The sequence below is a fragment of the Tympanuchus pallidicinctus genome, unplaced genomic scaffold (assembly GCF_026119805.1).
Source record: "Tympanuchus pallidicinctus isolate F22 unplaced genomic scaffold, pur_lepc_1.0 scaffold23, whole genome shotgun sequence".
NCBI classification, from domain to species: domain Eukaryota; kingdom Metazoa; phylum Chordata; class Aves; order Galliformes; family Phasianidae; genus Tympanuchus; species Tympanuchus pallidicinctus.
In genome coordinates this window covers 2,566,636-2,593,835 of record NW_026294740.1, presented here as the reverse complement: position 1 = coordinate 2,593,835, position 27,200 = coordinate 2,566,636, and the positions used below count along the sequence as shown (strand labels likewise).

The 27,200-nt window shown below is 43.2% G+C and overlaps 1 protein-coding gene across 1 annotated transcript in view; it reads left to right on the top strand.

Moving 5' to 3' along the window:
- Window positions 1–1,098: 1,098 nt before the first annotated feature.
- Window positions 1,099–27,200, top strand: part of LOC128083249 (protoheme IX farnesyltransferase, mitochondrial) — a 94,656-nt gene continuing 68,554 nt past the window's right edge. The window contains exons 1-4 of the mRNA XM_052688294.1: window positions 1,099–1,219; window positions 1,747–1,874; window positions 2,965–3,268; window positions 12,244–12,368. Of these exons, the coding sequence (XP_052544254.1) occupies window positions 1,177–1,219; window positions 1,747–1,874; window positions 2,965–3,268; window positions 12,244–12,368 (600 nt within the window). The 5' untranslated portion in view covers window positions 1,099–1,176. The remainder of the gene's footprint in view (window positions 1,220–1,746; window positions 1,875–2,964; window positions 3,269–12,243; window positions 12,369–27,200) is intronic.

Below are 27,200 nucleotides of genomic sequence, written 5' to 3'. Positions count from 1 at the left end.
AGTGAAAGGCAATGAAAATCATTAAACCTTAAATCTCAGCCCTGACACAGAACCCTTGCCTACTTCAACCTTTTCCTCCGTGACCCGAACTGCCCCAAAACCAACCAGCCATCCCAGCCCTCTATGTAGCCATTGTGTGTGTTTGCTACGTGGTGCTTATTTTGTTTTCGCAGGTGTAAATTTAACTTGAGACCAAATCTCTGAAAGTTACAAAAACTTGAGATGCAAACAGGAGCTGCAAAGTGATATATGCTGAGTGATGAGAACTCAGAGTAAAACAGGATATTAATTGTAAGAAATGTGAAGTCCTAATTTCTCCCCAGCTCCCCAAATAGATTAGAAGTGGAAATAAATGCTTCCAAGTAGGATATTCTTGGTGAATTAGAGTGAGTGTTTTCATTTTATCTTCCTAATAATGATTTAAGATGACTTCTGCATGAATTTAAACACTATAAAGAAATGAAAGCCTGGGGGGAAGACAGTTCTGAGGCAGATTTCCATGTTAAAATATTGAGAACCATTTTCTTAAACATTTCAGTGACTTATTGCCCACATCCCCTGAGCTTGAACTCTTAAGAGAAAACATTTTAAAGCTGTCTGGGGGTGCGATTATGCTTTACAGCTTGAGCAGTCCGAGCTGTTCTCCTCTCCTTCTGGTCAGACTGCAGCAGAAGATGCTTCCGCGTGCCTTGCACCAGCTTTCAGCCGGTCAGACCTGCCCTGGGGGGCTCAAAAAGCAAAACGAGTGTTTTCCTCTTGAGGTCAGCAAGCTGAGTCTGCTCAGCGGATCCAGCAAGGATCAGCTCTGCTGCAAGGCAAGGCAAAGCGGACTGCGCTGGGGAGCAGCAGCCCCTGAAAAGTGACCTGAAACGTGACCTCCTGCAACACGCAGCTGATTTCAACTCCCCAAAATGTCTTCAGCAGCTGAATACCAGCCTGTTTTGGATGTCCGTTTTACACACTCGGGTGATGTTGTGAACAAGAACGCGCTCAGCAGCCCAGCTGCGATTCACCTTTATTTTTAGTGCACCTCACTCTGGTGGTTCTATTCCCACGAATGACACGATTCCCACATACACCGGAAGTGCCGACCCGGAAGTCATTTAGAGGTCAGAGCGGGCAACATGGCGGCGCCCAGGCGGTGAGAGGAGAGGGCGGCGAGAGCAGCGCGCGGTCATGAGTGCTGCCCGCTGCTGCAGCCCGCCCCAGGCGCTGGCAGGTACCTCGGGGAGGGCAGAGCTGGGGCCGGTGATGTGGTGGCTCCGGGGGCAGTTGGTCCGTGTGTGCTCCCCGGCTGTCCCGGCTCCTGTGAGGTGTCTCAGTGCGGAGCGGCCGGGGCTGATTCTGCCTTTCGGGGTCACTGCGTAGCGTTCCTGTGTGAGCCCGTTCTCATCTCTGTGAAGTTAAACGCAGGCTACTAACGTACAGGGCACAGGTCTCGTCAGCGTCCTGCCTTGTGCCTGCTGCTTTCTTTGAATGCTGCTCGTGTTTGAGATGGTTGTGAAGTGCAGGAGGAGGAAGACAAGTTTAGCAGTGCGTGTTGGGATGGGGTGGGTAAACTTGAAAGTAAAGCCCCATGCCCTGTGCTTTTAGCTCACCTGTCGGGACTCCTCACATATGTTTCTCCTGTCCCAGTGGCCTGGTTCCCATTTCTTGTGGTGCAGTGTCCCATCAAGTGACATGCTGCAAGCTGAGTTAGAGGTAAGAGGAGAAACTGAAACCTAATGTTCTCTTCATTTCTTTCAGTAGGGATATTTGTCTGGCACTTGAAGAAAGCAAGAATCCGGCAAGTCCCATGCCAGTTTGTGCAGCTGTGCCGAGCGCCTGGTGACAGACTGACTACATTTCAGTACTTTAACTTTCTCAGGCGAATGGTAAGTCATGGAATGTATTTATCCCATATTTCTTATTCTTTAAGTATCATAGGATCATAGAATGGGCTTGGGTCAGAAGGAACCTCAAGGATCATCAGTCTCCATACTGCCTGCTACAGGCAGGGCCACCAACCTCCACATTTTATACTAGACCGGGCTGCCCAGCTCCCCATCCAACCTGGCCTTGAACGCCTCCAAGGATACAGCATCCACAGCCTCTCTGGGCAGCTGTTCCAGCTCCTCACCACTCTCATAGGAAAGAACTTCCCCTGACATCCAACCTAAATCTTCCCTCTCTCGACTTAAAACCATTTCCCCTTGTCTTGCTGTTATCTACCCTTGTAAAGAGTTAACTCCCCTCCTGTTTGTAGGCTCCCTTTAGGTCTTGGAAGGCTGCAGTGAACTCACCCTGCAGCCCTCTCTTCTCCATGCTGAACAAGCCCAGCTCCCTCAGCCTGTCCTCGTAGGGGAGGTGCTCCAACCCTCTGATCATCTTTGTGGCTCTCCTTTGGACCCTCTCCAACAGTTCTCTGTCTTTCCTGTACTGGGGGCCCCAAGACCTGGACACAGTACTGCAGATGGGGCCTAATGAGGGCTGAGCAGAGAAATTGAATTAATTTCTTATTTGTTAAAATTCTGCTAAGACAATCATTCATTTCTTATAACGATGTAGAAAGTTGAGTACTTATTTTGGGGGGCTGGAGTTATAACAAACCTACGTGTACCTCTTTGCATATACCTGAATTAATCATTCATAAATCTCTGATGGTTTTAAAAATGCATTAAGAAAAATTTGCTGTTGAAAGCAGAAGGAAAAAGGGAGTTTGTTTAGAAGCAGTTCTTCGAGGTTAAGTAAATGTCATTGAGATAGTTGTGAAATGGAAAGATGCCTTTTTTGTATGTTGTCCAACCTAAGGAATTTTTTTTTGTCCACAAAATAGGTGTGAAATTCAGGCTAACTCAGTCATGTCATCATAGGAAGTAATTATCATCAGGAAGAATAATGTAGCAGTAATATCGGTGATGATAACAACGTGAAGTTGACAAAAATATCTTAATTAATCATGTTAAAATGTATCATTCTGTCTAGTATGTAACGCAGTACAACAAAGACCTCAGCCAGCGAGCGAAACCGAAGTCAGATTCAGTTGTGTCTCCATTCCGTGAGAGTCAACTGGATCAAGAAAGAAAGGTCATACAGCAGATTACGCCAGTTTCACCTGTTCATCAACCTTTGTCTGAGTTGAGAGAAATTAAGGCAGCTGCAGAAATTGGAGACCCAGCCAGGCCACTGACAGCAGAATCCAAAGAAGAAAGGCAATGGAGAGAAATGAAGCTACGGCTGGATGATCTGCCAGGAATTCTGGCACGTTTGTCCAAAATTAAGCTAACAGGTACTACTGGTTATTTTTTCACTTCTGTCCATCCTCTTCGGTATTTGGAGTTCTCTACCATGTTAATGGTACTGTGTATGTTTTTCTGTGGTAATTTCCACTAGGATGACACAAAGTACCTGAATCCCATCAAATGTGTGCAGGGAAAAATAATTTAGAGCAAGTATTTCTTTGCCCATTAAATTTATTTACATTGAGGAGGAGCTTGCATTATATCATCAGCTAGCTTTTTGGGATCTTAGGTGAATGTTGTTTAAAAAAAAAAGGTAATACTGGATTAGGAAGTGATTTTATAAGCACTGCATTAAGATAAGGCTTCTGGAACAGGCTGCCCAGGAAGGTGGTGGAGTCTCCTGCTCTGGAGATGTTCAAGACCTGCCTGGATGCCGACCTGTGCGACCTGCTGTAGGGAACCTGCTTTGGCAGGGGGTTGGACTCGATGGTCTCTGGAGGTCCCTTCCAACCCCTACAATTCTGTGATTCTGTGATTCTTTTCTTAAGTTTACCATCCTTCTGTTCTTTTTACTTACCTTCTGTTTTAGTACAGTTAATATTTATGGCATCATGTCATATTAACAGTACGAAGAAAAGACAATCTGAATAATTCCGTAGTTTACAAAGGAAAAACTTTGGGTGTGATCAAGTATGTTTTCTGAAATAATGCAAGACTTACCTGTGTAGTCCATAATGGAATTGTACCTTCAAAGCAGCAGTTTTAGCAATTGCCTTGTAGCCTAGCTACGTCTATTTATTCCAATAGCAATGCACAATAGCTATAAATGATTTCTTTGCGAAGTGCCAGTGTTATATGTAGGGGAAGGTAATGATCTGACCAAAGCCTTACATTTTATCTCTATCAGGGCCAAGTACAGAAATATTCTTAAGTCCCTACTGTGGTGCTGTTTACAGAGAATGAAATAGATTCTTGATAATAAAGTTGTTATTCTTTGCCGTAAGGTTTGTTGTAACAAAAATCCTGAATTCAGTTTACTTTCTGAACGTTTTTGTTCTGCTGTGTTTTCACTCATTGTTTCCCATGGTGAAATTGTACTGATCACACACAGTGTACAATGGCTATGTAAATTTTCCTCTGCTGAGGAAGCCTTCTAGTTCTCAGTGTTGGTGAGACATCTCACCTTTTGGACTTCACTAAACTTTATTAATAGCCTTGGTGATTTCAGATTTAGGCATACAAAACTCCTCCTGACACATTCATCAATTCTCAGGATTATCGTACTTCAGGTTTTGCAACAGCTTTGTGATGTGCAGTCAAAGTTATTGCCTCTTCTTTCTGCATGTCTAAGTGGAAATCCTAAGTCACAGCTTGAAGCAGTGATTGAGCACCTGGGGGGAAGGCAGGGCCAACCCAAGGGAGCTCAGGTGTGTGCAATGCAGCTGAGTGACTGGAAGGGGTGGAGCCAGGATGCAGCCCTTCGCAGACCTCATTTAATGGTTAACAATGCAGGCAAGGGGGTCTTGTTGGAGATCTCTCTGTACCCGAGGCCTTCCAAGGGTAAGCAGCTTCTTTCCTTTATTTCTGTGCCAACAGCTGCTGCATTTGAGAAGTCCCCACTTGCTGCAGCCCAGGGCCTTGCTGTTCTGCTGTCGTTGCTGTGCTTTCCATTGTGTTACAGTGTGATACTGGTCTGTCTTCTCCCTACTGTGCTGTTAAATTTTTAGCAGTTTTGTTTTTGTAGTGCTTACCACTGATAATACATAAGTGCTTCATGAACAATTAGCTCTTGGCATCTTTTCAACGTGGTGATTTTGTTCAAGTGACTGTTTTATGTGAACTTGAAGCCTGTGCTAGTTATTGAAGTAGGATTAAATTAAACAAAAAAAATTGATCCTCAATAATCCAGCATAAAAAGGTAGAATTCTGTGATAGAGCATTCGATTTATATGGAGGCTGAGGAGGAGATGAAAAATCAGCTCTTGTTTTAAATGCTTAAAACATACATTCTTAAACTTGCTGCTATTCCTTAGGGGGAAGCTCTTTGTCACAGGGGTGCTTCTCAGAGCTGGAGTTTCAACAACTGCCCCTAGGTGAAAGAATATCTTTTTTCTGGACTCTCTTTATGTAACCTCTGTGTTGCTACCAAACTTTAGTACAGATTCTAGTAGTTCTTGTTTAAATGCTGAAGACAACGTTGCAGGAAACAGAATGCTGTTCTGTTTTAAAGTGTGGTGTTACTGGAAAGCTGGGGAAGCTGAAGGTTACAGAATTTCATTTGGTGAAAATCTGTTGTCTTCAGATGTGTGAGGGAGCCGAGGGGATGAGCTTTGCAGCTGTGAAGAAGGTATGAAGATACAAGAAAAAGTTAATCCCTCTTTATGCTGTGATCTTTGTGTATTTGAAGGGAGACTTCATAGAAATTGGGGAGCATGAAATGAATTTGGATGAAGAGGGATTTGTAGGAGAAGAGTTCTGTTGGTCCTTTGGGTTCTAGGATAGCGTGGGAGGCAAGAAGGAACAATATTGGGTGTAACGTGTGAAGCTAGAAATGGTTTTAGTTCTTTCTCTGAGTTGTGTTATCATGTGGGCAGATCCATGTTCCGTGCAGAGTCTGGTGGCAGCGGTCTTTGGTTTATTTATTCCTTTCATTAAAGAAGAAAATGGATCCTCTGAGGTCACTTTTATTTTTGCAAATGGCACACAACCCAGTTCCCTTCAGCGTGGACTTCTGGTAGATCTCATCTCCCGTGTGTTGTTTTTGGCGGGCTCTTTATTTATACTCTTTAGAGTATGAAATAACAAAAAAGCAAACTGCATCATGCTGAAATGGGACTTCCTTGTGCCCCCATCTTTTCCCGCTGCTGAAGTAAAGAGCGTGTTTGTTTGTCTTCTGAACTGTAATTCACCTTTGAAAGGAAATGAGCTTAGTTATTACCATACCCTCCTGCCTCATGTAAACTATGGTTCATAGGATTCTGCCATTAGGAACTGCCTTCCCAACAGAGAAAGATTTTTTTGTTTGTATTCCTTTGCCGTAAGAAATGATTAGGGGACTTTTAATTACTTGTTGTGTAATCTACCTTCTTGGGTTTGGTTTCCATCCTTTCCCATCCCTGCATTCTCTGCTGGCTGAACAGCTGTCTCTTACCATCCTGGCACTTGAGAATTGAATGCATCTGCCTGATAAGTGTTCAGAATTATACATGTAATTGTTTTCAGTTTTATCACAAAGTTCACGCGGAGCTGAGAAAAGTAGAAAGAAATGTGGCACTGCAGTAATTCTCATCATTCATAATGTGAACACGTTAAGAATTTCAGGCTCTCTCATCCCCTTAAACTTCGTGTAGTGTTTTCCCCTGTGGTTGCAGATGAAAGCTGAAGTGAGCTGTGCAGGGAAAGTAAATTTCAATTTTGAATGTGGGGGAAGTGTGATGAAGGCACAGAGCATGGAGTGCCCTCCTTAGTGAGCTGTGCCTTGTGAACCTCGTTGTTGCTCCTGCACTAAGGGCTGCCTTGCACTTTGCTCTCCTGGTGATGATGACTGGTTGGCATTACAGCATGTTGTGTAGTGCAGCTCTGAGGAGAGGGTGTGTATCATCAGTCAGTTGTAAACGAAATTGCTGGTTTTTGAACAGCTGTGGTGTTTTTATCTACATCGCAAGCTCATTGTGGGGCTGTGTCTTTAGCTTCTCTTGGGCTGTGCCTGGCATTGTTGAGTCCTGGCTCTTGCTTCTCCTGTGGCTACTGTGATACCAACCTGCAGTTCTTGGTAAATACGTGCTAATACTCCTATGTTTCAGTTGTTTAATTACCTTTGACCTGATCCAGGTCTATAAATATCTAAGGTGTGGGGGGCAGAATGGCGAGACCAGACTGTTTTCAGTGGTGAGTGGAGACAGGACAAGGGGAAACGGCTGGAAACTGCAGCATAGGAAGTTCCGCACAAACATGCGCAAGAACTTCTTTACAGTGAGGTGAGGAGCACTGGAACAGGCTGCCCAGGGAGGTGGTGGAGTCTCCTGCTCTGGAGATGTTCAAGACCTGCCTGGATGCCGACCTGTGCGACCTGCTGTAGGGAACCTGCTTTGGCAGGGGGTTGGACTCGATGATCTCTGGAGGTCCCTTCCAACCCCTACAATTCTGTGATTCTGTGATTTATCCCGTATTTTAATATACAGTGAACATTTCACCTCCTAAAACACATACATTTGCATCTAGTGGCTGTTATACACATTTATGGATTAACTGCTTGCTTTTTACCCAGAGTCCTTCCTCCTAAAGTTTTCAGATTTTATAGTATCGCATTGCAAAGCTCTTCTATTTCCTAACTCTTCAATGCCATTTTAGAAACTTGGTAGTTTTTTCCCCCAAAATATATGTTAACAGTCAATCTGTTAACATATGATGAACATTTCTGTTCTGATTACAGAAGCCTTTCATATCTCACTGGCTGGCTTCTGGGCTGGGTTGCTTGCTTTGGTTCTGTGTGCCCAGCATCTGTGAGTACAGAGGCCTCCGAATGACTTCAGGAGGCCACTTAAGCTAGTTTTTCTGAGGGCAGGACCAACTTCAGGTGTATCGATCCTGACTTCACATTGTTCTGTTCTAAAAACCACCCAGGGGTGGATCATAACCAGCTTTGCCCCTGTCCTTTCTGCTGAAAAGCTTCTTGGCGGATCTAACAGAAGCCCTCTTTTGCTTCCATTTAAGTACGTTGCTATTTCTGCAAACACCAAGGAATCTAGAGACTCTCTAAAGTTTGTTTTGCTGCGTTGCTCTGACTGAGGGTGTGAGATGTTTGGTTGTCTCAGAGAGTTCAACCCACGATCCTATTCGTGTTACGTAAGAACGATGATCTATACCTCAGGAGGGAGTTCAAAAAGGCAAGCCTTGGGGTGCTCATACCTTGGTAATTCTGGAGTCATTTGTCATCTTTAATAGAGTCGTTCCAGGTTTTACCTCAGATCAGAATGGAACCTGTTGTGCTTTGTCCTTGCCTGGGTGCTGTGTGTGCTATGGGCTGACTCCAGGGCTGGTGGAATCAGTGCTCCGAGGAAGCCCACGGATTTGTTTGGTGTTTGTTTTTAAGGCAGAGATTTATGGGTTGTTCTGCTGCTATCTAATCATTGGTAGCTCCTTCCTCAGGAAGGAAGATCTGGATGTTCCCAAATCGGGGGCCAGAATTCCTTGTGAAAAGAGAGTTGGAAGAATCTGTGCTCTTGTTCTCAGTCCTTTTTTACGTCCGTTTTTAAGAGAACAATCCTATTTTATTTACTAGGAAACAACCAGAGCTTATTAGATGCATTGCTTATGTATGGATCTGTCTGTATAGTGATCCTCCAGCGCAGACACACTGAAGTGGAAATGAGGAATGGGGATGTGTGCTCCTGCCTGGCGCTGTGCTCATTGACACCCTGCTTCATCCCTGCATCCGTCACCTATCTGCAAAATGAAGATGATGGTTATCCAGCTTTGCATAATGATTCTGAGCGTTGCTGAGCTGCCAAGTGCTGGAGCATTGATGACTAACTAAGGTGTCTGTGTGTGCATGGGCTGAAAGTCTGCTTGCAGCTGCCCTAGCAAAAAAAAAAAAAAAAAAAAAAAAAAAATCATCCATTTGCTTTAGCAGAGTTCCAGAATGGTTCTGCTTCAACTGAGAGCAAAATTCTTTAAATTGTGGCTTTAATGCAGCCAGGAACATTGAGAAAGATTTGTCAGTGTTCCTTGTATTGATTGTTAGAAGTCTGTTTTTGGTCCTAAATGTATCTTACAGTCATATCACAGTAGTTCTTATTCTCTGGTTATTAAAGCAGTAACTATTATCCTATCAAAGAAACAAAGCTTGATAGTGATATTTTACTGGCAGTTACTACCAAGAAAACTAAAGAAAGAAAAATAAACTATTATTGCAGTTTTTCCATGCATTTTAAAGTTGCTCAACTGTGAGAGCTGATTGCTGTTTGCCTTGTGGTATTGCACCTGAATTTTATACGAGATGATTTGTTTCAAATGAGTGTCCCACATTTGTTTGCCTCAAGAGTTGGGCTGTCTGTAGTGTGTGGGTTATGGTCTGCAGCAAAACACAGATGGGCCTCCTTCTGCCTTTAGCTTCCCTGAAAGCAGTGTGTGACACTTGAGGAATTCCACCAGCTCTTGAGAGGTGCTCCCTTACAGGTAGTGTCCCTTATAGGAGTACCTAAACTCTTGTGATAGAACAAGGGAACTGTGTCTTAAAATAGAAATCCTTTTGCTTTTGTTCTTCCATGTATGCTGGTGTGTCATCAGTGCAGGGACAGAAGGGAAATCTAAAGCTGAATTGGTTTGCTTTGGTTTTCTTACCCATTTATTTTGGCTTGGCTACTTTTTAATAGGAGGTAAACAAAATACAGTGCAGTGATTTGCGTGCTATAAATACAGAGTTATAAAGGCAGATTACACTACAATGAAACTGAAAAGGAATGCAAGGAATACAGTGCACTGTAGACCTTTTGAATGTGTTATTGCTGGAAACACCATTATTCACTTTTTCTTTTTTGCACCAGTGCATTAGCATTTTTGTTTTCATTTAAATTGAAGTTGAAGACAAAAGTGCCTTGTTAATTGCTGGTGAAGATGTTTAAAGGATGTAAAGTTAGGTTTAGGTTGAGATCATAAGTTTAAATCCTGGCTTCTTTTTGAAGATAATGCCAGCTCTCATCAACAAATCTTGAAAGGATCGATTTCAGCTATTCTATAATAAGGTGAAGTTAATTTGGTCCCTAAAGCACTAAACTAACAGAGATTAAAAAACAAACAGTCAATGACCTCATTCCCTTGATGTGCTCTCAGTTAAATATACTTTTCCTCCACCAAGAAAGTAGAAGAGTAAATTATTGCTTCTACAGTAAAGGAAAATAAACTTCTCCATGCAAAGGGACGTTTTCTTATTTGCTCTCAGTGTGTTGCATTCAAACTGCAGGGTGATGAGGCAAGCAGCAAGTCTTGTGTGCAGAGCACAGCCCTGGCCAGCCAAAGTACCTGTGTGTGAAGATGTGCTACAGCCTCTTTGTAACAGGATCCTGATAAGTTGCACTGAAATGACGGGCTGAAATTAATCCGGAGAAATCAATTGGGGCTTTAATTAGCACTGTAGCTGTGCTGTGTGAGGATCTCTGTGAGGTCAGTGTATGGAAATGTTACGCTGACTGTTTGCCAATCTGCTCCACCTTTCCTCTTCAGTAAATGAGTTGGTGTTTTCCCATAATAAATTGGTGTAAAGTGCTCTGTAAGATAAGTTTTAATTAAATTCTTGTCTAGAAGTGGAAGGGTGATTTATTATGCCAAAAGATGAATGCAATCACTCTTAGCGATACAAATGCCACTGTTTTACTCTTCTCTTTTGGGTGTGTTTTTTTAAAATCGGTTGTAAACCAATGAATTTAATATTTTCTTGTATTCTCTGCTATGAAGGATGGGAGTTTAGAAGCTGTGGAAGCAGGATGCTGTGCCTCTGACTCCTGAAGAGCTGGGGTGCAGCACTCAGAAACAACAGTCCTGTATGTCTGTTAGTCTGCCTGGCGATTACAGGCTCTTCTGTGATTTCACAGCTGCTCAGAGGGATGAGGCTTCATCACAGGTTCGTGGTGGCTTAGGAGCAGCTGAAAGGAGCAGAGGGGAGAGCCAGGTGTGGGGAGGCAAAGCCATGGGCTTTGCTTCTTGTAAGCCTTGCACTTGCAGACAGTTTGTGTAACAGCCATCCTGTGAGTCCGTCACGAGGCTAAGTCGTGTTTATACCAATATTAGATACATTATTATCATAATATTCGACTGCTGATGGATTTTAATAGTTGGAGGAAAGTTTTGATGAGCAGCAAGTCATCTTCAGTGTCGCTTTATGATTAAATCCTAATATTCTTATGTAGGCACAGTTCTGGGAAGCAGTGCTTTGCATGTATATCCTTGCTGACAGATCCCTGCCATGTCATTTACGTTTTCATCTCAAGTAACACTACTCAGCAGTAATCCCAGCATTTTCAGTCAGCAAAGGTTATTTATTTGTCACTTAACTGTGGATAAATAGGAGGCTTTGTAAGAATTGGGAAGATGAGAACATTTGGATTCCTTAATGCATACCTTTAATTTGAGGACTGGAACATAGTTACACGCAAAATGTTTTTTAACTGCTTTGTTTAATAACTGTATTAATTTTTGATTGTAAGTTTTGAGGTCATAAGCAAGGAATTCAGTAAGTGCTGGCTTTTATAGTACAAGAAGTTTTTCATTTTGTAGCATTTCTTGCCAAATGCAAGTTTTGTATGACCTATTATTTAGGTGATTGCAGTATTAGGACTGAAACCTGGGTAACTTTAAAGATGTGATTTGCAGTTATGCTGAAGTTATAATTTTGGATGACAAAACTGATCTGGATTTCTGTTAATCCACTGGAATTTGGACTTCTTTAAGTGTTGCTGTGTGGTGATGTGGTTGTACCTTGTGCCTGAGGTGGGCATGTCCCATGGAAACAGCAGAGCAAATGCTCACGCAGCGAGGTTACTGAGTGCCCCAGGTGTTGTTTACGTATCCCTGTACACTTTTTGGTTTTGTGCTCTGCTTAAGTCACTTCTATAATTTGATATAAAATGCATCTCAGCTTGCAGTTTTCCTTACTGTTAGATTTTGCAATGGTACGTGGGCTACTGGGAAGAAACCTACCTCGTGTGTTATATGAGGCAATGCAATCCTATATCAATCCATACAACAAAAAGAACAGTGGTTTTATTCTCACTTCTAATTATATGCTGATGGGTCTGGGTTTCTCATGTCATTGCTGACTGTTCTCCCTCCCATCTTTGCCTTAGCTAAGCAGCGTTGGTGTTAACAGTGCTTTGTTCTTGGAGCTACTTCGATCCAAAAACAAGCAAAAAGTGAATCTGCGCTGGGATTCTTTCAGGACATAAACACCTTAATGCACACTAGTGGTGTGCATAAAGGGGATGGTTTCTTGTTGGTGCCCTGAACCATGCTCTTGCTTGTGTTGCAGCTCTGGTGGTAAGCACGACGTCTGCTGGCTTCGCCATGGCCCCTGTCCCGTTTGACCTGCCTTGTTTCCTGCTCGCCTCTCTGGGAACTGGCCTGGCTTCCTGCGCTGCCAACTCCATCAATCAGGTCAGTGCCTCGGCCCCTCTGTGAGCTGCTGTGTCCCAGCTTTGGGAGTGCTGCCTGGTGGGAGTGAATGGCAGGGTGTGCTGTGCCTTCAGCTGCAGCCCCAGCCCTGGGCTGTTAAAACTGACACCACGAAAGGGCGACGTGTCTGTGAATTCAAGTGGAGTTGCTAGGCACGGTGTGTTTATTCAGAATTGAGTTGATGAGGTTTTAAGCCTCCCAATAACAATGTTTATCTTGATAATACCGTGCATGGATCACTGCAAATGACACAGGAAGAATGGTGTAATTGGAGTATCGGAATAGCCAGCAGGGCTCCAGACTGATGGGCTTGGATGCTGCGTTGCATGACCTTGTGGGATCTGTCTGAAGGAAGGCTCGGAGCTGTTTGTTCATTGAGTGAGATGTTGGTGGGGTTTGTGCCTGTGTTCAGAAAATTGAATTATAGCTTGGAATCTGGGTGTCTCCTGTGCATCTCTAAAACACATTGAAAGTCTCAGCCTTGCGTAGCTGTGTTATGCTGCAGGTGTTGTAGCTGTCACTGCTTGGCTTCCTTTCATGTGTGGCATCTCTCAGCTCTTCTGCAGCCCAGCTGGGAAGCAGAGTTGCTGTTATGCTCCTCCGAAGCCCCAGAGGAAAGCTGAACTAGTGAACTAGTGCAGAGTGGAGTTACATTTCTTTTGCAGGCCATATTTGTCAGTGACACTTTTGCTAGCGCTTTGTGGGTTCTGCAGTCACGTGGGGGCTTGAGTGCTGCACTCCTGTGCTGGAGCAGAGTGTGGAGCCTTTGCTATGAGCTGCCTTCTGCAGACGCCCCTCATGGGTTAGCCTCATTGATGCTTAAACCTCATAACATTTCAGGTGAAGGCACCTGCGTGCTCTTTAGGGTTGCTCTTGTAATACACCTCTTGTTCTGACTCAGATAAGCGCAGGTGGTGCTGCTTGTCAGAGTTTAGAATTAGGAAGGGCCACCAGCCTTGTGTCTGTTCGTTCTGCAAAATAGGAAAGATGCTGCATTTTTGTACTGCCCTGGAAATATTTAGATGAAAACACCTAAGTACCCTTGAAAAATGATTTTAAGACTGTTGCACTGTGCTTTATGAAGGATGCATTCGTGCATGTTTCACACAGGGTGGTCTGGACAGAAAAGCTGTTGTACGGTGAAGTGCTTTGGTATAATTTCAGAGATACCTTTTCTCCCTTTCTGCAGGTTTTTTAATGTTTAAAGATTTGTTTTGGGCCTGTCGATCTTTTGAAATATTTACTATCATATTCACTATCATATTTACATTCCCTTTTGACCTGGATACTGCTGGACTCAAAAGGGAATCATTTATTGTTCAGATGCTCTTGTGTAATTTGTCATTCTTGAGATTCAGATGCATCTTCCTACAGACAATATTCATGCACAGAAAATTGGTGTTCTTTCTCTTTGGCTTCCATATATTGCCTGATGTTGTTTCGCCTTTTTAACCTCTTGCTTTTCAAACTCTTAACATTATTTGTATCAGGAAGCCCACTCTAATACGGAGTTTGGGATGGGAAAGGAAAGGTGGAAGTGTGATAGTTTTGTGGCTGGGTCCATAATTTGCTATTTACTCAGTGCCATCTCATTGTGAGGTCAACTGTGTGCTCTATGCAGGGAGGCTTATTGCAACCTCTCGAAGTGTAAAACTTTTGCACAATTGGGGCTGAGTGTTTTAAATTTGCACCCTTGCCTTTTTTAGTCTCTTACTTGGCTCTTTAGGCAGGCCTTGAAGGCAGCTACTCTTACTAAGGAAAACAAAGCAGAGTTGGTAACAAAGCAAAAGAAAGCAGCTGTGGTTTATGACCTTGTCTATCAATAGATCCTTTCAGTCGATGATTTTCCCTTTCCTGACGTTGCTATTGGTGCTGTTTGTGTCTGAATGGGCCGGGAATTTAATTTTCAGTAAATACTGTAAGCTGGGGTATGTGTCTTGACCTCTGGGAAGGAGCACGTTTGACTTGGAACTTCCTTTTATTGCTACTTTGCTCTGTCCATTGCTCCCAGCTCACATCCCCTTCCCTGGCAGCTCATGACTCATGTTTCCCTCGCCGCTCCTCGCTGTCCCTCAAGGCCCTCTTTATATGATAACCGTCTTTCCGCTTCCCTCACTGCTATAAATCTGTGCATCTTTAAGGGCAACTCGTCTTTCCCACCCCTCATTTCCCTGATAAATCTGCATTCACAATTTACAGTCCCCAAATATGCCGTGGGAAGGCAGTGCGTTGATTATGTCAGATTCCTGCCCGTGATTTAGGACAGGATGTGAAGAACTTGATCCTGTGGAAATGCAATAGAGATTCCATCGTACTCGTGGATGCGCAGTTCCAAACTTATGAACGTTCCAGTTCTGGGCTTTGTTTTGCTTTTTGCTTTCTCTCCACCACATCGGTGCGGTGTGATGGGAGCTGGGGCTGCCCTGCAGGCTGAGCTGGAGTTGGATGCATGGGGACTACTGGGGGGGAAGTGGGGCTGCACAGAGAGCAAGAAGTCATGGTTTGTGTTTTTGTTTTTGTTTTTAAGGAAATACTCTAAAATAATCTTTTAATTATCACTTCCCTCTTGATTTGGGGTTGGTGTGTGCCATTCCTTCAACGCTTTTCTTGTCTAACCACAAAAGCTGGAATGCAGCTCCTTAACCCGCTTTCACTGTCCTAATAAGAAGTGGTGGGAGTTGGTGGCACTGTAACAATGGAGAATAATAGAAGTCTGGTTGGGGTAGTTATCAACCAAAGGCATGCGTTTACGTACAAGTTCCTTTCACAACCCATTACTTCTGGCTGTAGTTTCTGATGCAAGCAGAGGTAATGTGTTTTTATGACACTTGTGTGACAGTGGATAATTATTTTAGAAATTTAGTTTTATTTTACAAACGATAGGGAAAGAATCATTTCAAATTATCCTGGAAAACACAGATAAAAAGTACTTGATCTTGGGCTTGCGTTAGCAAAAGCACGGTGTGTGTTCTACATGGAAGTCACTCCAGAGCTTTGTTTACAGAATTCCAAGAGGAGCACCCTGCAGTAAGTCGTACTGGACAGTGGGTGAAACGGGCTTGCAGAAGCTGCGATACATTCTGGTGGTCTGGGTACATATCAGAGGATCCTTTGGTTATCCTGGAATCAGTGTTGGGTCTTGAGCACGGAGCTGATGTGGGAGTTGATTCCTGCTGGAGGTGCTGAGGGAAAGATGGTGTTTTGTTTCTCTTGTCCTCTCCCAGCAGTTCTGCCTCTGCCTCACTTCTCTCCATCACAATACTTCAGAGCTGTACGTCTCACCTCATCTAGCATTTTAGTGGCATGCTAATCCAATGGTCCCCAGTTTTCTTCCACATCACACAACACTGTGTTATATCCTTCAGCCCTTCGCTGTTGTACTACAACATGTCACCACGTTTCAGTCCCACCTGCTCAAACTGCTTTCCTCCTCTTCCTTTTTTTTTTTTTAATGGCAATCTTTCTTTTTTCCAGCATAGAAGCAACTGGAAATTATTTTGGACAGGTGTTCCCTATTGGTGTTCTTTCTTTTTGAAAGCACTGGTATTTATATAATACAGTGGTTTTAATTTAAGAAATAAAATACTAATTTATTTACCAAGGAATAGCTTGAGACACATTTTCATTCCAACCCTAGGGAGTCAGGCAAACGCACTGGAAAATCCCATTATAAGAGACCAGACTTCTTAATTGCAGTTATAGTAAGGAAATGGAATTATGTTTTGGGATTTAATCTAGTAAACGCTGCATGTTAATCATGGATAAAACAAATGATTATTCCTAGCTTTTCACTCTTTAAAAAATATCTGCTTTCCTGACTCTTTCAGGTACGCACTGGTATAGATGTAGGAGAGGTATTTCACTTCAACGTTGTTCCACAGAAGTGACAACAAAGAGCAATCAAGACGTTGGTTTTGTGATAGCCTGGTGAACGCTTACCTCATCCTGTGTATTTTTGTGTATTATGCTCCTGCTGTCATTGAAATGGAGTGGGAGAGAAGAATATTAAGTTAGCTGATAATCTGCTGCCGTTTCTTAGCTCTGGGTTGTTCTTTTTTTGATGATTTTTTGAAATCTGACTCAAGTTTCAAGGAGTAGATCCTTACATTTATATTGTGGAGAAAACATGTCACTTTTGAGACTTCTAAGATACTAGCCTCTGATTTATGGGAAAAGAGATAAAACATGAAGAGATGTTTACAGCACAATACATGGCATTAAAATGTTAAAAGAATCACACGCGCGTTTTATATGTCAAGTACATTCTTCTGTAACTGCAGCATGGTTAAAAAGTGGGAGAGAGCTATAAAGATGAAAGCAGGATGTTTAAAATGGTTTGAATTTAGTAACTGAGAGATAAAATGATGTGGTTGGGTTTGACTGATAGCGCCTTGGAAAGGAAGCAGGCTGGGGTGGATGTCTGAGCTGAAGCTGGACAGCAAAAAACAAGAACCTGGTTTCTCAGAATGAGAGAACAAATGTGGGGACAGTTCACATCCCTGTCCCTTCGGGGTCTGATCTGATGGCTGCCTTTGGCTTTTGATGTCAGCCTCTCCTGACAGCTGTGATCCCATAGAAGTGCAGCATCAGCGGGTGGGAAGGACGAGTTCAGCGTTAAAAAATGGAGAAATTATGGATTTGAGTTAGCTGCCAGCTCATGGACCCTGAGTGTCATCTTCTGTATTAACTGCCATGAGCATTTGGGTGCTAAGATGGGCACTAGACCAAAACCAAACTAGAGTGGGTTTCTTTCCTGTCTTTAATCCACTTTCTGTCTCTGCACTGACAGAAGGATAATTGTGGTCTTTGATATTTTACTATTCTGTAATGACTTGATAGACCACTGCTCACAGAGCAGCTTAATGAATGCTAGAAAATTAATAAGCCTACTTAAATAAACAATTACTGCCATCTCTTCCAAAGAAAGTTAGCCAGAGTGGATATAGTATATTTTTGTTGTAAAATCACGTGGTGCTGGTTAAGGCACTTCCACTCCTGCTGAAAACGCTCTTTATTTTTGTTATACTTCATAGTCATTTTGTACATTTCTCAAGTTCTGTGAGGGAGTATGGAGGGGGTTCTGCTGGGGTATCCATAATGGATGCATTCAGGTTTGTGTAGTGCTGGCTCCAGGCTGCCATGCTGGAGCAGATCACCTCCAGAGGTTCCTTCCCACTTCAGCCATCCTGGCATTTTGTTGTACAAATACAGCAATGCTCTGAAATCCTGCTCCACTGCATGTAGGTGATGCCATGGATAGCTGTAGTTACGGTCTGAAGCCAACACTGTTACAATTGTTCTTACACAATTGGTTCAATCAGAGTACTTGGAGTCAAGGGAGAAACCAGGCAAATTGATCTGTGTCCAGTGAGCAGTTTTTAACCTGGTGGCCAAGGAGGAATGTAATCCATCAGAGTCATAATAATGCTCTTGTAGTCCAGTGTTCAGTCAGCAAACTGATGTTTGTTGTATATCTGCAGTTTTCTGAACTGATGCTTAAGGTCCGTAATCTAGATGCAAGGAGTAGGAAGAAGTAAGTTGGGGTGTTTTGTTTTTTTTTTATTATACTTTGAATAAAATTTTATGAAAGAATGCATAGCACTGGTTGTCAGGAATCCAACACCTTGTTCTTCTCCCAAGACAGATTGGCTGTGTTAGCTTGCTTGCTCAGTTGAAAATGTAATTCATTTTTAAAGGCAGAAAAACACCCACGAGGAACTGGTTATCCCAACACCTGTGCTGTCGAGAGGAGGAGGGTGGCTGGAGACGTGCTGCCAGCTTCCAGGGTGAAGAGGAGCCTTCTGCTTATCAGCTCCACATTTTGTTTCAGGGCTGTCGAGCACCGACAATTATTTTATGCGCATGAGACACGGTGTCTGAAACAAGTTTCGAGTATTAACTCAACCCTTCTTTCCCCTGTTGCCCCCCAGCCCCATCAAACAGCTTTCATTTGGCACCTGGGAGGTTTGTGTGGTTGGGTCTGGCTGTCCCTGTGAGCGCTGGGCTTTTCCACTTGCATCTTCTTTTGTTTATGTGAGCTTTGTAAATATTCTTGATTCAAAGTTTCTCCATCTGAGGGATGTTTATTGCAAGATTTTTGACTGTGGAAGTAAGAATGTTTCGCATTGGAGTGTAAGACCCCAAGTAAACTCTTTGCTTCCTGTGGCTGTTAGAAGGGATTTGAAGCGATGTGATGTTACTTGTTGTATTCATTTCAGAGCTGTTGTGGTTTCTGAAGAAATCTACAGAGAAATCTCTTAAAAGGACTGAAGCGGCAGAAGAAAGTAAAGCAAGGTTTAAGCTAATCCCTGTGGCAGGGGGGTTGGAACTTGATGATCCTTGAGGTCCTTTCCAACCCAAGCCATTCTATGATTCTGATGAAGAGAAAATGATGGTTAGACACTTGGATTACTGAAGAAAAGAAAAGCAGCAGAAGGCTGACAATTCCCCAGGGCCCGCTCTCTTTATTTCCCTGTGAAGAAATTGAACAGTAAGGAGAGAGCAGCAGTAGGTTTTTTTTCTGTAGCCTCCAAACCAGGTTTTCTTTGTTGTTGTGCCATCGTGCCTAAACTTTTCCTACCAAACACATGCTTTATTAAATGTCTGAGGGCAGGTAGTGAGAACTTGGATTTATGACAAAACTGGCATTATTAATAAGCTGTCAATCAGGCCCAAGTTAGAGGAGATGACCTTCGGTAGGTGCAGATCAACTCTGCTCCACGTTGGTGGTTTTTCCCATTCTTTTCAATGTTTTGTCCACTTTTTTCAAAGCCTTGCAAATTCATTTTGCATCTTCCTCTAGCAGATTATCACAAGGCCATTTCTGAATTAGAGAACTTGTTCTCTATGCCAGAGCTGAGTTCCACACAGCATATTTGAAAAATCGGGTAGTTGCACGATCGGTTTAAAGAAATGCAGAAGGATCCTATAAAGGCTTTCCAGAGCTTTGAGTTTCCAAATCAAAGCCTGGCTATTAGCACCTTTCTCTGCTTGGTGTGTCCTGGATGAGCCCGTTCCCTGGCTCTCCCTGGTTTTAGCCTGAAGTCCATCAGCAGCACCCCTCCCTGTTCATTTGGGATTAACACCTGATGCATCTCTGTCTCCCTCTGAAGTTCCCTTTGTTTTGACTGAGCAGATTGCCTGCAGCAGGCGGCCTGGCCTTTCATCTGCACACCCCCCTCGCCCCCAGCGATCAAAAGATTGTCAGCAGTGGTTATTAAAACCTGGTGTCTGACTCGGGGTGCGGGGCTGGCCGTGCCGGAGGCAGCTGGGATGTAATTTACAGTATATAATAAATACAGGAGAAGTGCAACGCTGGAAGTCTATCTTGCGCTCTAAAGTGAGCTGATATATGCTGCTTTGATATTTTAACTGCTAGACAGCCTTCATTAGCGGTCATTGAGGATCATAACTTATGGCTCTGCCAGATGATTCATAATTGCAACAGTTAGATCGAGTTAGCGTGGAGGAATCCTAGATATCGAGTGGGAATGGCTGTGCTTGTGGAGATGTATTTCATGAGCAGTGGAAATGACGAGCGCTAATGAGAACCAACCTCTGAAGGAACGATAAATTTTAAATGCAGAGATTATCTTTCCAAAGCATAAATTATTTGACCTACAACTGAAACTTGATAAAGGATCTTGGGAAAATGTGATAAATTAATGCATACCATTGTTGGAAGAAATTCTCTCTCCTCATATGCAGATTGCGTGAGTGTGGCACATGAAGAGGGTTAGGAAGAAACCTCCGTCTTCCCAGGGCCCCGGAGAGGCGGCACTGAGAGCCACAGAATCCTTTGAGTTGGCAGGGACCCTTAAAGGTCATATGAAAATAAGTAAACCAGCGTCGTTCTTCACTGCTCTTGCCTCCCTCTGTGTGTTAGTGTAAAGCTTGGGAGCTTAAATGAAAACGTTTCATTGGGGTTCTTCTCCTAGTTCCATTTTACATATATCAAAAGGGGAAACCATGAGGAGTGGGCACAGTGAAGGGGCTGCACGTGTGAGGAAGCAGCCCTGCTGTTTGCTTTCTCCTCAGCTGAATTTGCCCTTTCCTATGGCAGGCTTTGGTGATGCATGGGTGGATGTAAGGAAAACTCCTGTCCCACCTGATGATGGGAGCATTGGGGGGAATATTTGCAGAAGCCACTTCTGTGCATGAATGAATCCCTGAGGTGTTGTGAGACCATGGAAAGTTTGGTCTCGTTAGCACCGTACCGAAACGCTCTCTGAAAATACTGGAGGTGAGTGAGGTATGGGGAAGGAAAGAATTTGCCAAATGATTAATTGTCAGGAGTACTGCAGTGGTGTGGGGTTCCCTTTAGATCCAATGCCAGCTATCCCCTGGAAGCTCTGATTGCAGGCAGAACAAAGGAATTTCAAAGGACTGAAATGATGGAATGTTGAGAGAGCACTAGACAAAAGGGAAAGCGTGGTACTTAACAAGATTTATCTGGCTTTTTGATCCATAGGGGCAATGCCTTTCTAAGCTGAGAGAGAGAAAAGGGAAAATAACTCGTCAATATATTTTTTTCATCTGTATTAAATGTTTTTGACGTTTTCCAAATCAATAAAAGCGTCTTTAGTCATGCAACTATAAAGTTCTATAACCTGGTTAGATAATTATTGAAATGTCATCATCTTTTTATGATTTAAATGGTGCATATTTGCCTTGCTTATTGCCTGGAGCCAGGCTGCTGCCAGGCCCAGCAGTGGCTGTGCAGCACTGTGTGTGCATGGGGAGGTATGGCTCACAAGGGTTAGGGCTGATTGTTTCCGTGTCTTTAGGGAGCAGCTCAGTGAAATGCTAACCCAGAGCATTCTGACAGTCCCTTTCCTTTTGAATGATTTTTAGGCTTTTCCCTTGAAATTTCTGTGCTTGAGAAATACTATGTAAATAATGGGAATTCAGATTCTGCTTTGTCTTCATACTGTTGCATTTGATTTCTGTCCAGCGAAACAGAGTAAAAGTCCCTTTTCTTTAATTTTGAGTGACCCCTTCTGCTGCTCGCACCGAGTTTTGCTCTGTGCACATTTCACCATCTGCCCTGTTTAGCCCCTGGCTGGGGGTAGCAGGGCAGGATGCAGGGCGTGCTTTGCAGTTGGCAGGGGCAGGTAGGGCTGCAGCGAGCACTCACTGCATCCTCACTTATATGGGCTACAAGGCATTAATTTACCTGATGTGACTCTTGCTTTTTTTTCCTAAACTGTGATTTTGAAACAAAGTTGTGAACAAACTTGGTTCTGCCTGAGCAGAACTTTTTTTTTCCTATTTTCCAGGCAAGTGGGTGTCCTCAGGAACCATCTCTTTCTCTCTTGTAGGTGAGGATGTTGGCATGCACATCTTCCAGCAGAGAGTGAAGAAGCAGTTGCTGTGGGTGTTCCCCGTGGGAGTGGTTGAGTTTCAGTAGGGGTCTGATGTAAATGTAAGCCTATGTAGGGCATGCTTGGGTGAGTGTCTGCAACCCATGCAGTAACTAGCATCAGAAAGACTGAAGGCTGCGTAGCATGAAATGCTTAATGATTTCACCTCTTCTTTCCTTTTGCATTAGTTTTTTTGTTGTTGTTCAATTTATAGAAAGTTTAACTTTCCTGGTAGCTTGGCACAGTTACTGCAGTGACATAATTCTTTTGATTTTTTATTTTTTCCTTCAAACTCTATAGGTGGTTTGTTGGAAAAGCACCTCTAGGTTTGTCAGGGTAGCAGGTCTGAGAGCCTGCTGAAGCTCACTCCTTCACAGGGGAGGCGCCAATAGATGCGTTTGGTTCCATTTCTGAGAACTCCCTGTCATATACAATAGCAGTCATCTGCTCTTGTGTCACTACTGTGGCATTTCTGTTTCTGAGGGCCCCGTAGCAGCTCTTGCAAGCAGCCTGCAGGTCTAGGTAATGAAACAAACAGATAATCCTTCGTGTCTGTTCTTAGCAAGTTCTTGGTGGTAGCACAGAATTTTGTTGTTTCCTCTTTGCAGTGGTATCTTTTGAGCCCCCAGCGGTTTTGGAGCTTAAGATAATGATGCGTGTCCTACAGAGTTTGTAGTCTGAGTCTTTCCTGCTGCAGAATAGGAACAAGTGTTTGCCTGCCTTTAAGAAAGGAAACCACTTCTCTGAGTCATGAACTTCAGCATTTCAGGGGAGGTTGGAGAGTAAGTTGATTGGCCTGCAGAAATCAAAGAAGGTGGTTGTTATCATAAGGGCTGTAATCTGGAGCAGAAACAAGCTGAGTGAAGCATGTTAGAACTCAGGACCCATCCGTCTTTCTTTTGTATGTAGTGGCACTGAACCTCGGAGGGGTGATGGAAGTATTTGGTGATGGATTTGGCAAAGCTCTTGTTTGTTGGTCAAGCTATTTGCTAGTATCAACCTAGAATCCACTAGAAAGCAGCATGTGCCACATCCTAGAAGAAAGAGATGTTGAGAGTTGATTTAAGCTGATAGAAGTTCTTATTCTTAGAATGCTTTGTAATTTTTCCCTGCTCACAAGTTGGGTTGGAGATTGCTCTAGGCACCAGCAAGGTATGTTACTTGCTTCTTGGAAGCCTGCCTACTCTATTCAAGAAGTTTCCAATATGTCATCTGCCTAATTTATGATGGGAAGAGCTAACGTGGCATGTGCCATACTGATGTTGCCAGCTCCTGGGGCGTCTGTCAGTTATCCTGAAGGATCTTTTCCGCCCACAATTGCTGACGGTTGGGTTTTTTTCTTTTGAGATTTCTCCTGCTGTAGGTAGGTGCATATCTGACACGTTCCTTGCATCTCTGCTGCTCTGTGGTGCTTGGGACTCCGCTGGGAAAGGACTGTCCCTGTACCAAAGCCATCAGCTGTATCCCCAGTGGGATTATAACACTGGTATGAATAGAAAGCTGTAGTAAAATTCTTTAAAACGTTTTTATTTGTAGTGTCGAATAGCCATTTACCACTAAGTGACTTTTTAAGAGGATTCTAAGCGTAAGCTGTTTAATGAAGGAGTAAACCACAGCTCTGGGCAGTAATCCATTTCTTCTGGGTTTTATGACATCTGTATGGAAACTGAAGGGTGAGGTTGGTTTTCAATACCAAAATCGTTAGGTGCATCATTCAGATTAAAAAGCACAAGGCATGCTGAAAGCATCATTAAACTAGGATGAGAAATAAAATGGGACACGTGCATGGAAATATAAAAGTTGTAGCAGCTTAATAATATAAGCTTTGACTTGAAACCAAACACCCTGGCAGATCTCTGAGGTTTGGTATTCTCAGGTCACTGGGAAGGCTAACTCTGTCTGGATCTGTGTAGATTATGTAAATTTTTGAAGGAAAACAGACTTCTCAAAGATGAAAATCTGTCCCCATAATCTTCCTTTTAAGACTTGTTTCTTATTACAGTCAAGATTTATGCTGATGCTCCTAACGGAGACATGACAATCCGTTTTAACTTCAGAGAGCGTCGTAAAGGTGATGGCATTTGAAAGCAAGTTGAGTAGATTCAGCTTCAAACTCGTTTTTATGTTCTGAAATTAGATGCTTTTTAAAATAATGATCTTTTACAAGGTGCATTAAGACTAAGAATGTCTTGTGTTTATTAAAGGGCAATAAAACCCAAATATTATCTTTGAAGGGCATCCTTTGTAAAAATGTTTGTCTGAGGCGGTCTTAGCAAGTAACTGAAGAAGTTGGGATGAAGTTAAGGTTTTTGTTGTCATTTTTGGTGGTTTTCTCAGCTGCCTGCCTGCTCCCCATCCCCATCTGGGACTGGGGTTTTCTCACCCTGAGGAATCTTTCCCTTAGCTCGTGGGTAAGGAGCAGAGCAGTGTCTGGAAGGGACGCACGCAGAGCATCGTCTAGCAGAGCTTCACCTGTAATGTGGGAGCTTGGAGCCACAATCTGTGCGTCGGACTCACATTCCTCATCCTTGAGTAAAGTCTGCAGGGTAAGGATTGCTCCTGGTGGAAACCATTCATGCCTCCTCTGTGAGGGAATGGCCAACTTAACTCCCTCCTGACTTGGGTGTTTCTAAAGTTTCTTTTGAAGTGGGGCCAAGAAGTGATGCAGATGTCTAGGAGCAGGGCAGTTTCTGTAGGCAGAGTTAAAATACTTTATTGGGAGTACTGCTGGAGTTAGAGAAAGAGGATAACCTATAAAGCACAAACTCTCTTCAAGCCATCATGCAGCAGTGGTTATGAAACTCACGTTAACTACAGACCAGGTAGTGGGCTCTGAGAACTGGATTTATGCCAGGATTTTGTAAGGGTAAATCAATGCTGTAATTGCTTTCCAGTTTGGATTAAGGAGGTGGCAGTGAGGCATAAGGTGATGAAGGTCAATCAAAGTGGAGGAGGCATTTAGGAAATGGTTGAGCACTTGAAAGCAAGGATGAGGGCTCCCAGCAGAAGGCCGTTTGAAATGGGCAGAAGCAGCCAGCTCCTCACCCAGTGCTCCTTCACTGCGGGACTCTGTGCTGCAGGAGTTTGGTGGTGGAAGCTTTGCTGCTGCTCCTCATTTCTTTTGCATCCTTGGGATTTGCTTTGTTTCTTCTCCAGTTTCATTTTGGCTACAAACAGAACGGCATTTAGACATACAACCAAACGTGAGATTTTTAACAAAATACTGCTGAAACTTAAAGGAGCTGCACAGTAAATGACTTTCTTATCCAGAAATCCACCATTTGGTTTTAGTTGACCTCCAAAAGCTGCTTTGCTTCTGCTGCTGTTGTTGCTAACCTTCTGTGCTTGGAGAGATGTAATCTTTCTTTTTGAGTCTGGATTTCATTGCAAGTGCTTGCGTGTTTTTTTGCCTTGTGTGCTGCAGGTTGTACATCTGCCACTTTTGTAGCTAAAAAACAAAGGCAAGGAAGGCTGATTTTAAGTATTTATCCCAAAGAGAGAAATAAAGGAAACAGCAATGCTCTTAACTGCTTTGGGTTGAAATATGTTTATCACAAATAGCTCTTTGCACTGCTAGGGAACGTGAAGAAGTAGCGCTTGGGGATGCTGATGGCAGATCTGCTCTGTTTCACCGGGATCTGGAGCAGCACGTTGAGTCCAAACGGCTGCTCACATCCATGCAGACTGTCTCCCTGTTCCGTTTAGCTTTCCCAGCTGCCTCCAGGAAGGTTCCTCCATCGGGGCCGCGGTTGCAGAGTATTTCCTCAACCCGTTCTCCCCACGCAGCAGTTCCTGTATGTCTGCTGGTTCTCTGCAGGTACGCGTTTCCATGTCTAAGTGTGGCTGCCCCTGCACACGTTATCCCAGGCACTCTCTATTTCTTCTGCCTTCAGATTTGCAGCCCCAGAGCAGAAGGCATTTTCTTCTGTGCTTCCAGAACTGCTTCATCAGATACCTTTATTATTTTTTAAATGCTGGTTAAGTGTGACTGTACCTCTGTGCGTGACACTCGGTGTATTTCAGAGCACCATTAATTGTGATAATGTAGCATACTGCTCTTCTTTGTGAAATTCAACTCTTTTTAACATCACCACCTTCAAAGACAATAAAAATTCCAGCCTGCATTTATCTATTCCCATGTGAGGAGTTACTGCAGTGTATATTGTATCATTCCATGTGAAATTCTTCTCCTTAATAGTCTCATTTATACACAGTTGTCTGAGGTCAGTTTTCCATTTTGCAGTTGTCAAACAGCTGTCAAATTAAGAGACCAGATCCCAAAGTTCATTTACATTTTATGCCATTCTTTGAGTGCCTGTTTCATATCTTAATATAACTAATGATTTATCTACCTAACTTGCTCTTCTTTCTACACTTGTTTTTCGCAGATGTTCACATCCTCTTGCTCTCCAAGACCCGTCTTTAAAACAAAACTTCTGTACCGTGCTGAGGTTGTTTTGTTTGAGGCTTCTCAAGGCAGACAGGGCTGCATATCTTCAGTGCAGGCAATGGGAATGAAAGCAGTTTAAATTCGGCCTCAGATCCTCATTTGAATTCCAAACTGAAAAACAGCGCAGCACAAAACGTGTTGGTAGGCATTAAAGAAGGGAAAAATCTTAATTGCACTGGGCAATCACTGGTTAATAATTGGCCTGGCTATCGATCCCACCCTTCAACTTTTGATTTTCTTTTTTTCTTGAGTGGAAAACTGCAGTATAAAGGGGCTGTGTTCACAAGTCGTCTTTGTAGTAAAAATGTATTCATTTTTCATCCTCCGGAATATCAAAGGCAATCACAGTAGTGAGAACACGGGGAATAAATTGAATGCTGTTTGTGGTTTTGTAGCACGATGATGCTTACGTAGCCGAGTTCCAAGTGTAAATTTATACAGTGAAGAGTTAGGGGTTGTTTTTTTCATTATTTTTTTTTCCCATCAGCGTAAGGATCAAAGGAATATCTCTATACATGCCATTGATGTCTTACTACAAAGTACTTAAATAGCCTGAGGTAACCATCTACTTTATAAAAATTCCTTACAGACAGGTAGGACCCTTGGGTGTTAAATGTATACTTTTGAGTTGGGTGTATTTTCAGGGAAGGAAGGAGAGATACTATTACAAGCCCAGCAGTTCTCTCTAACACTGAGCTTTCAAAGGCTCTTTAAGAAGTAGCCTTAAATTATGGTCACTGGGGGAAGTTTGTCTGGGTCCACCGTGCCAGAAAACGTCTCTGTGCCATTTCAACGTCATTCACTAACCAGTTCAAGAAGTGTAACTTAATTAACCCTTTGCAGGTTTTAGAGGAAAAAAAATATCTGGTTTATACATATATATATCCGTGCCCTCTTTTATGTTTGGGAAAGGGAAGTTTAAAGACTATTGACTCCTTTTTTGCGAGTCGCCTAAAGACCTTTCGCTTTGCTCTGTACGGGGAAACAATATCCCCACTATTT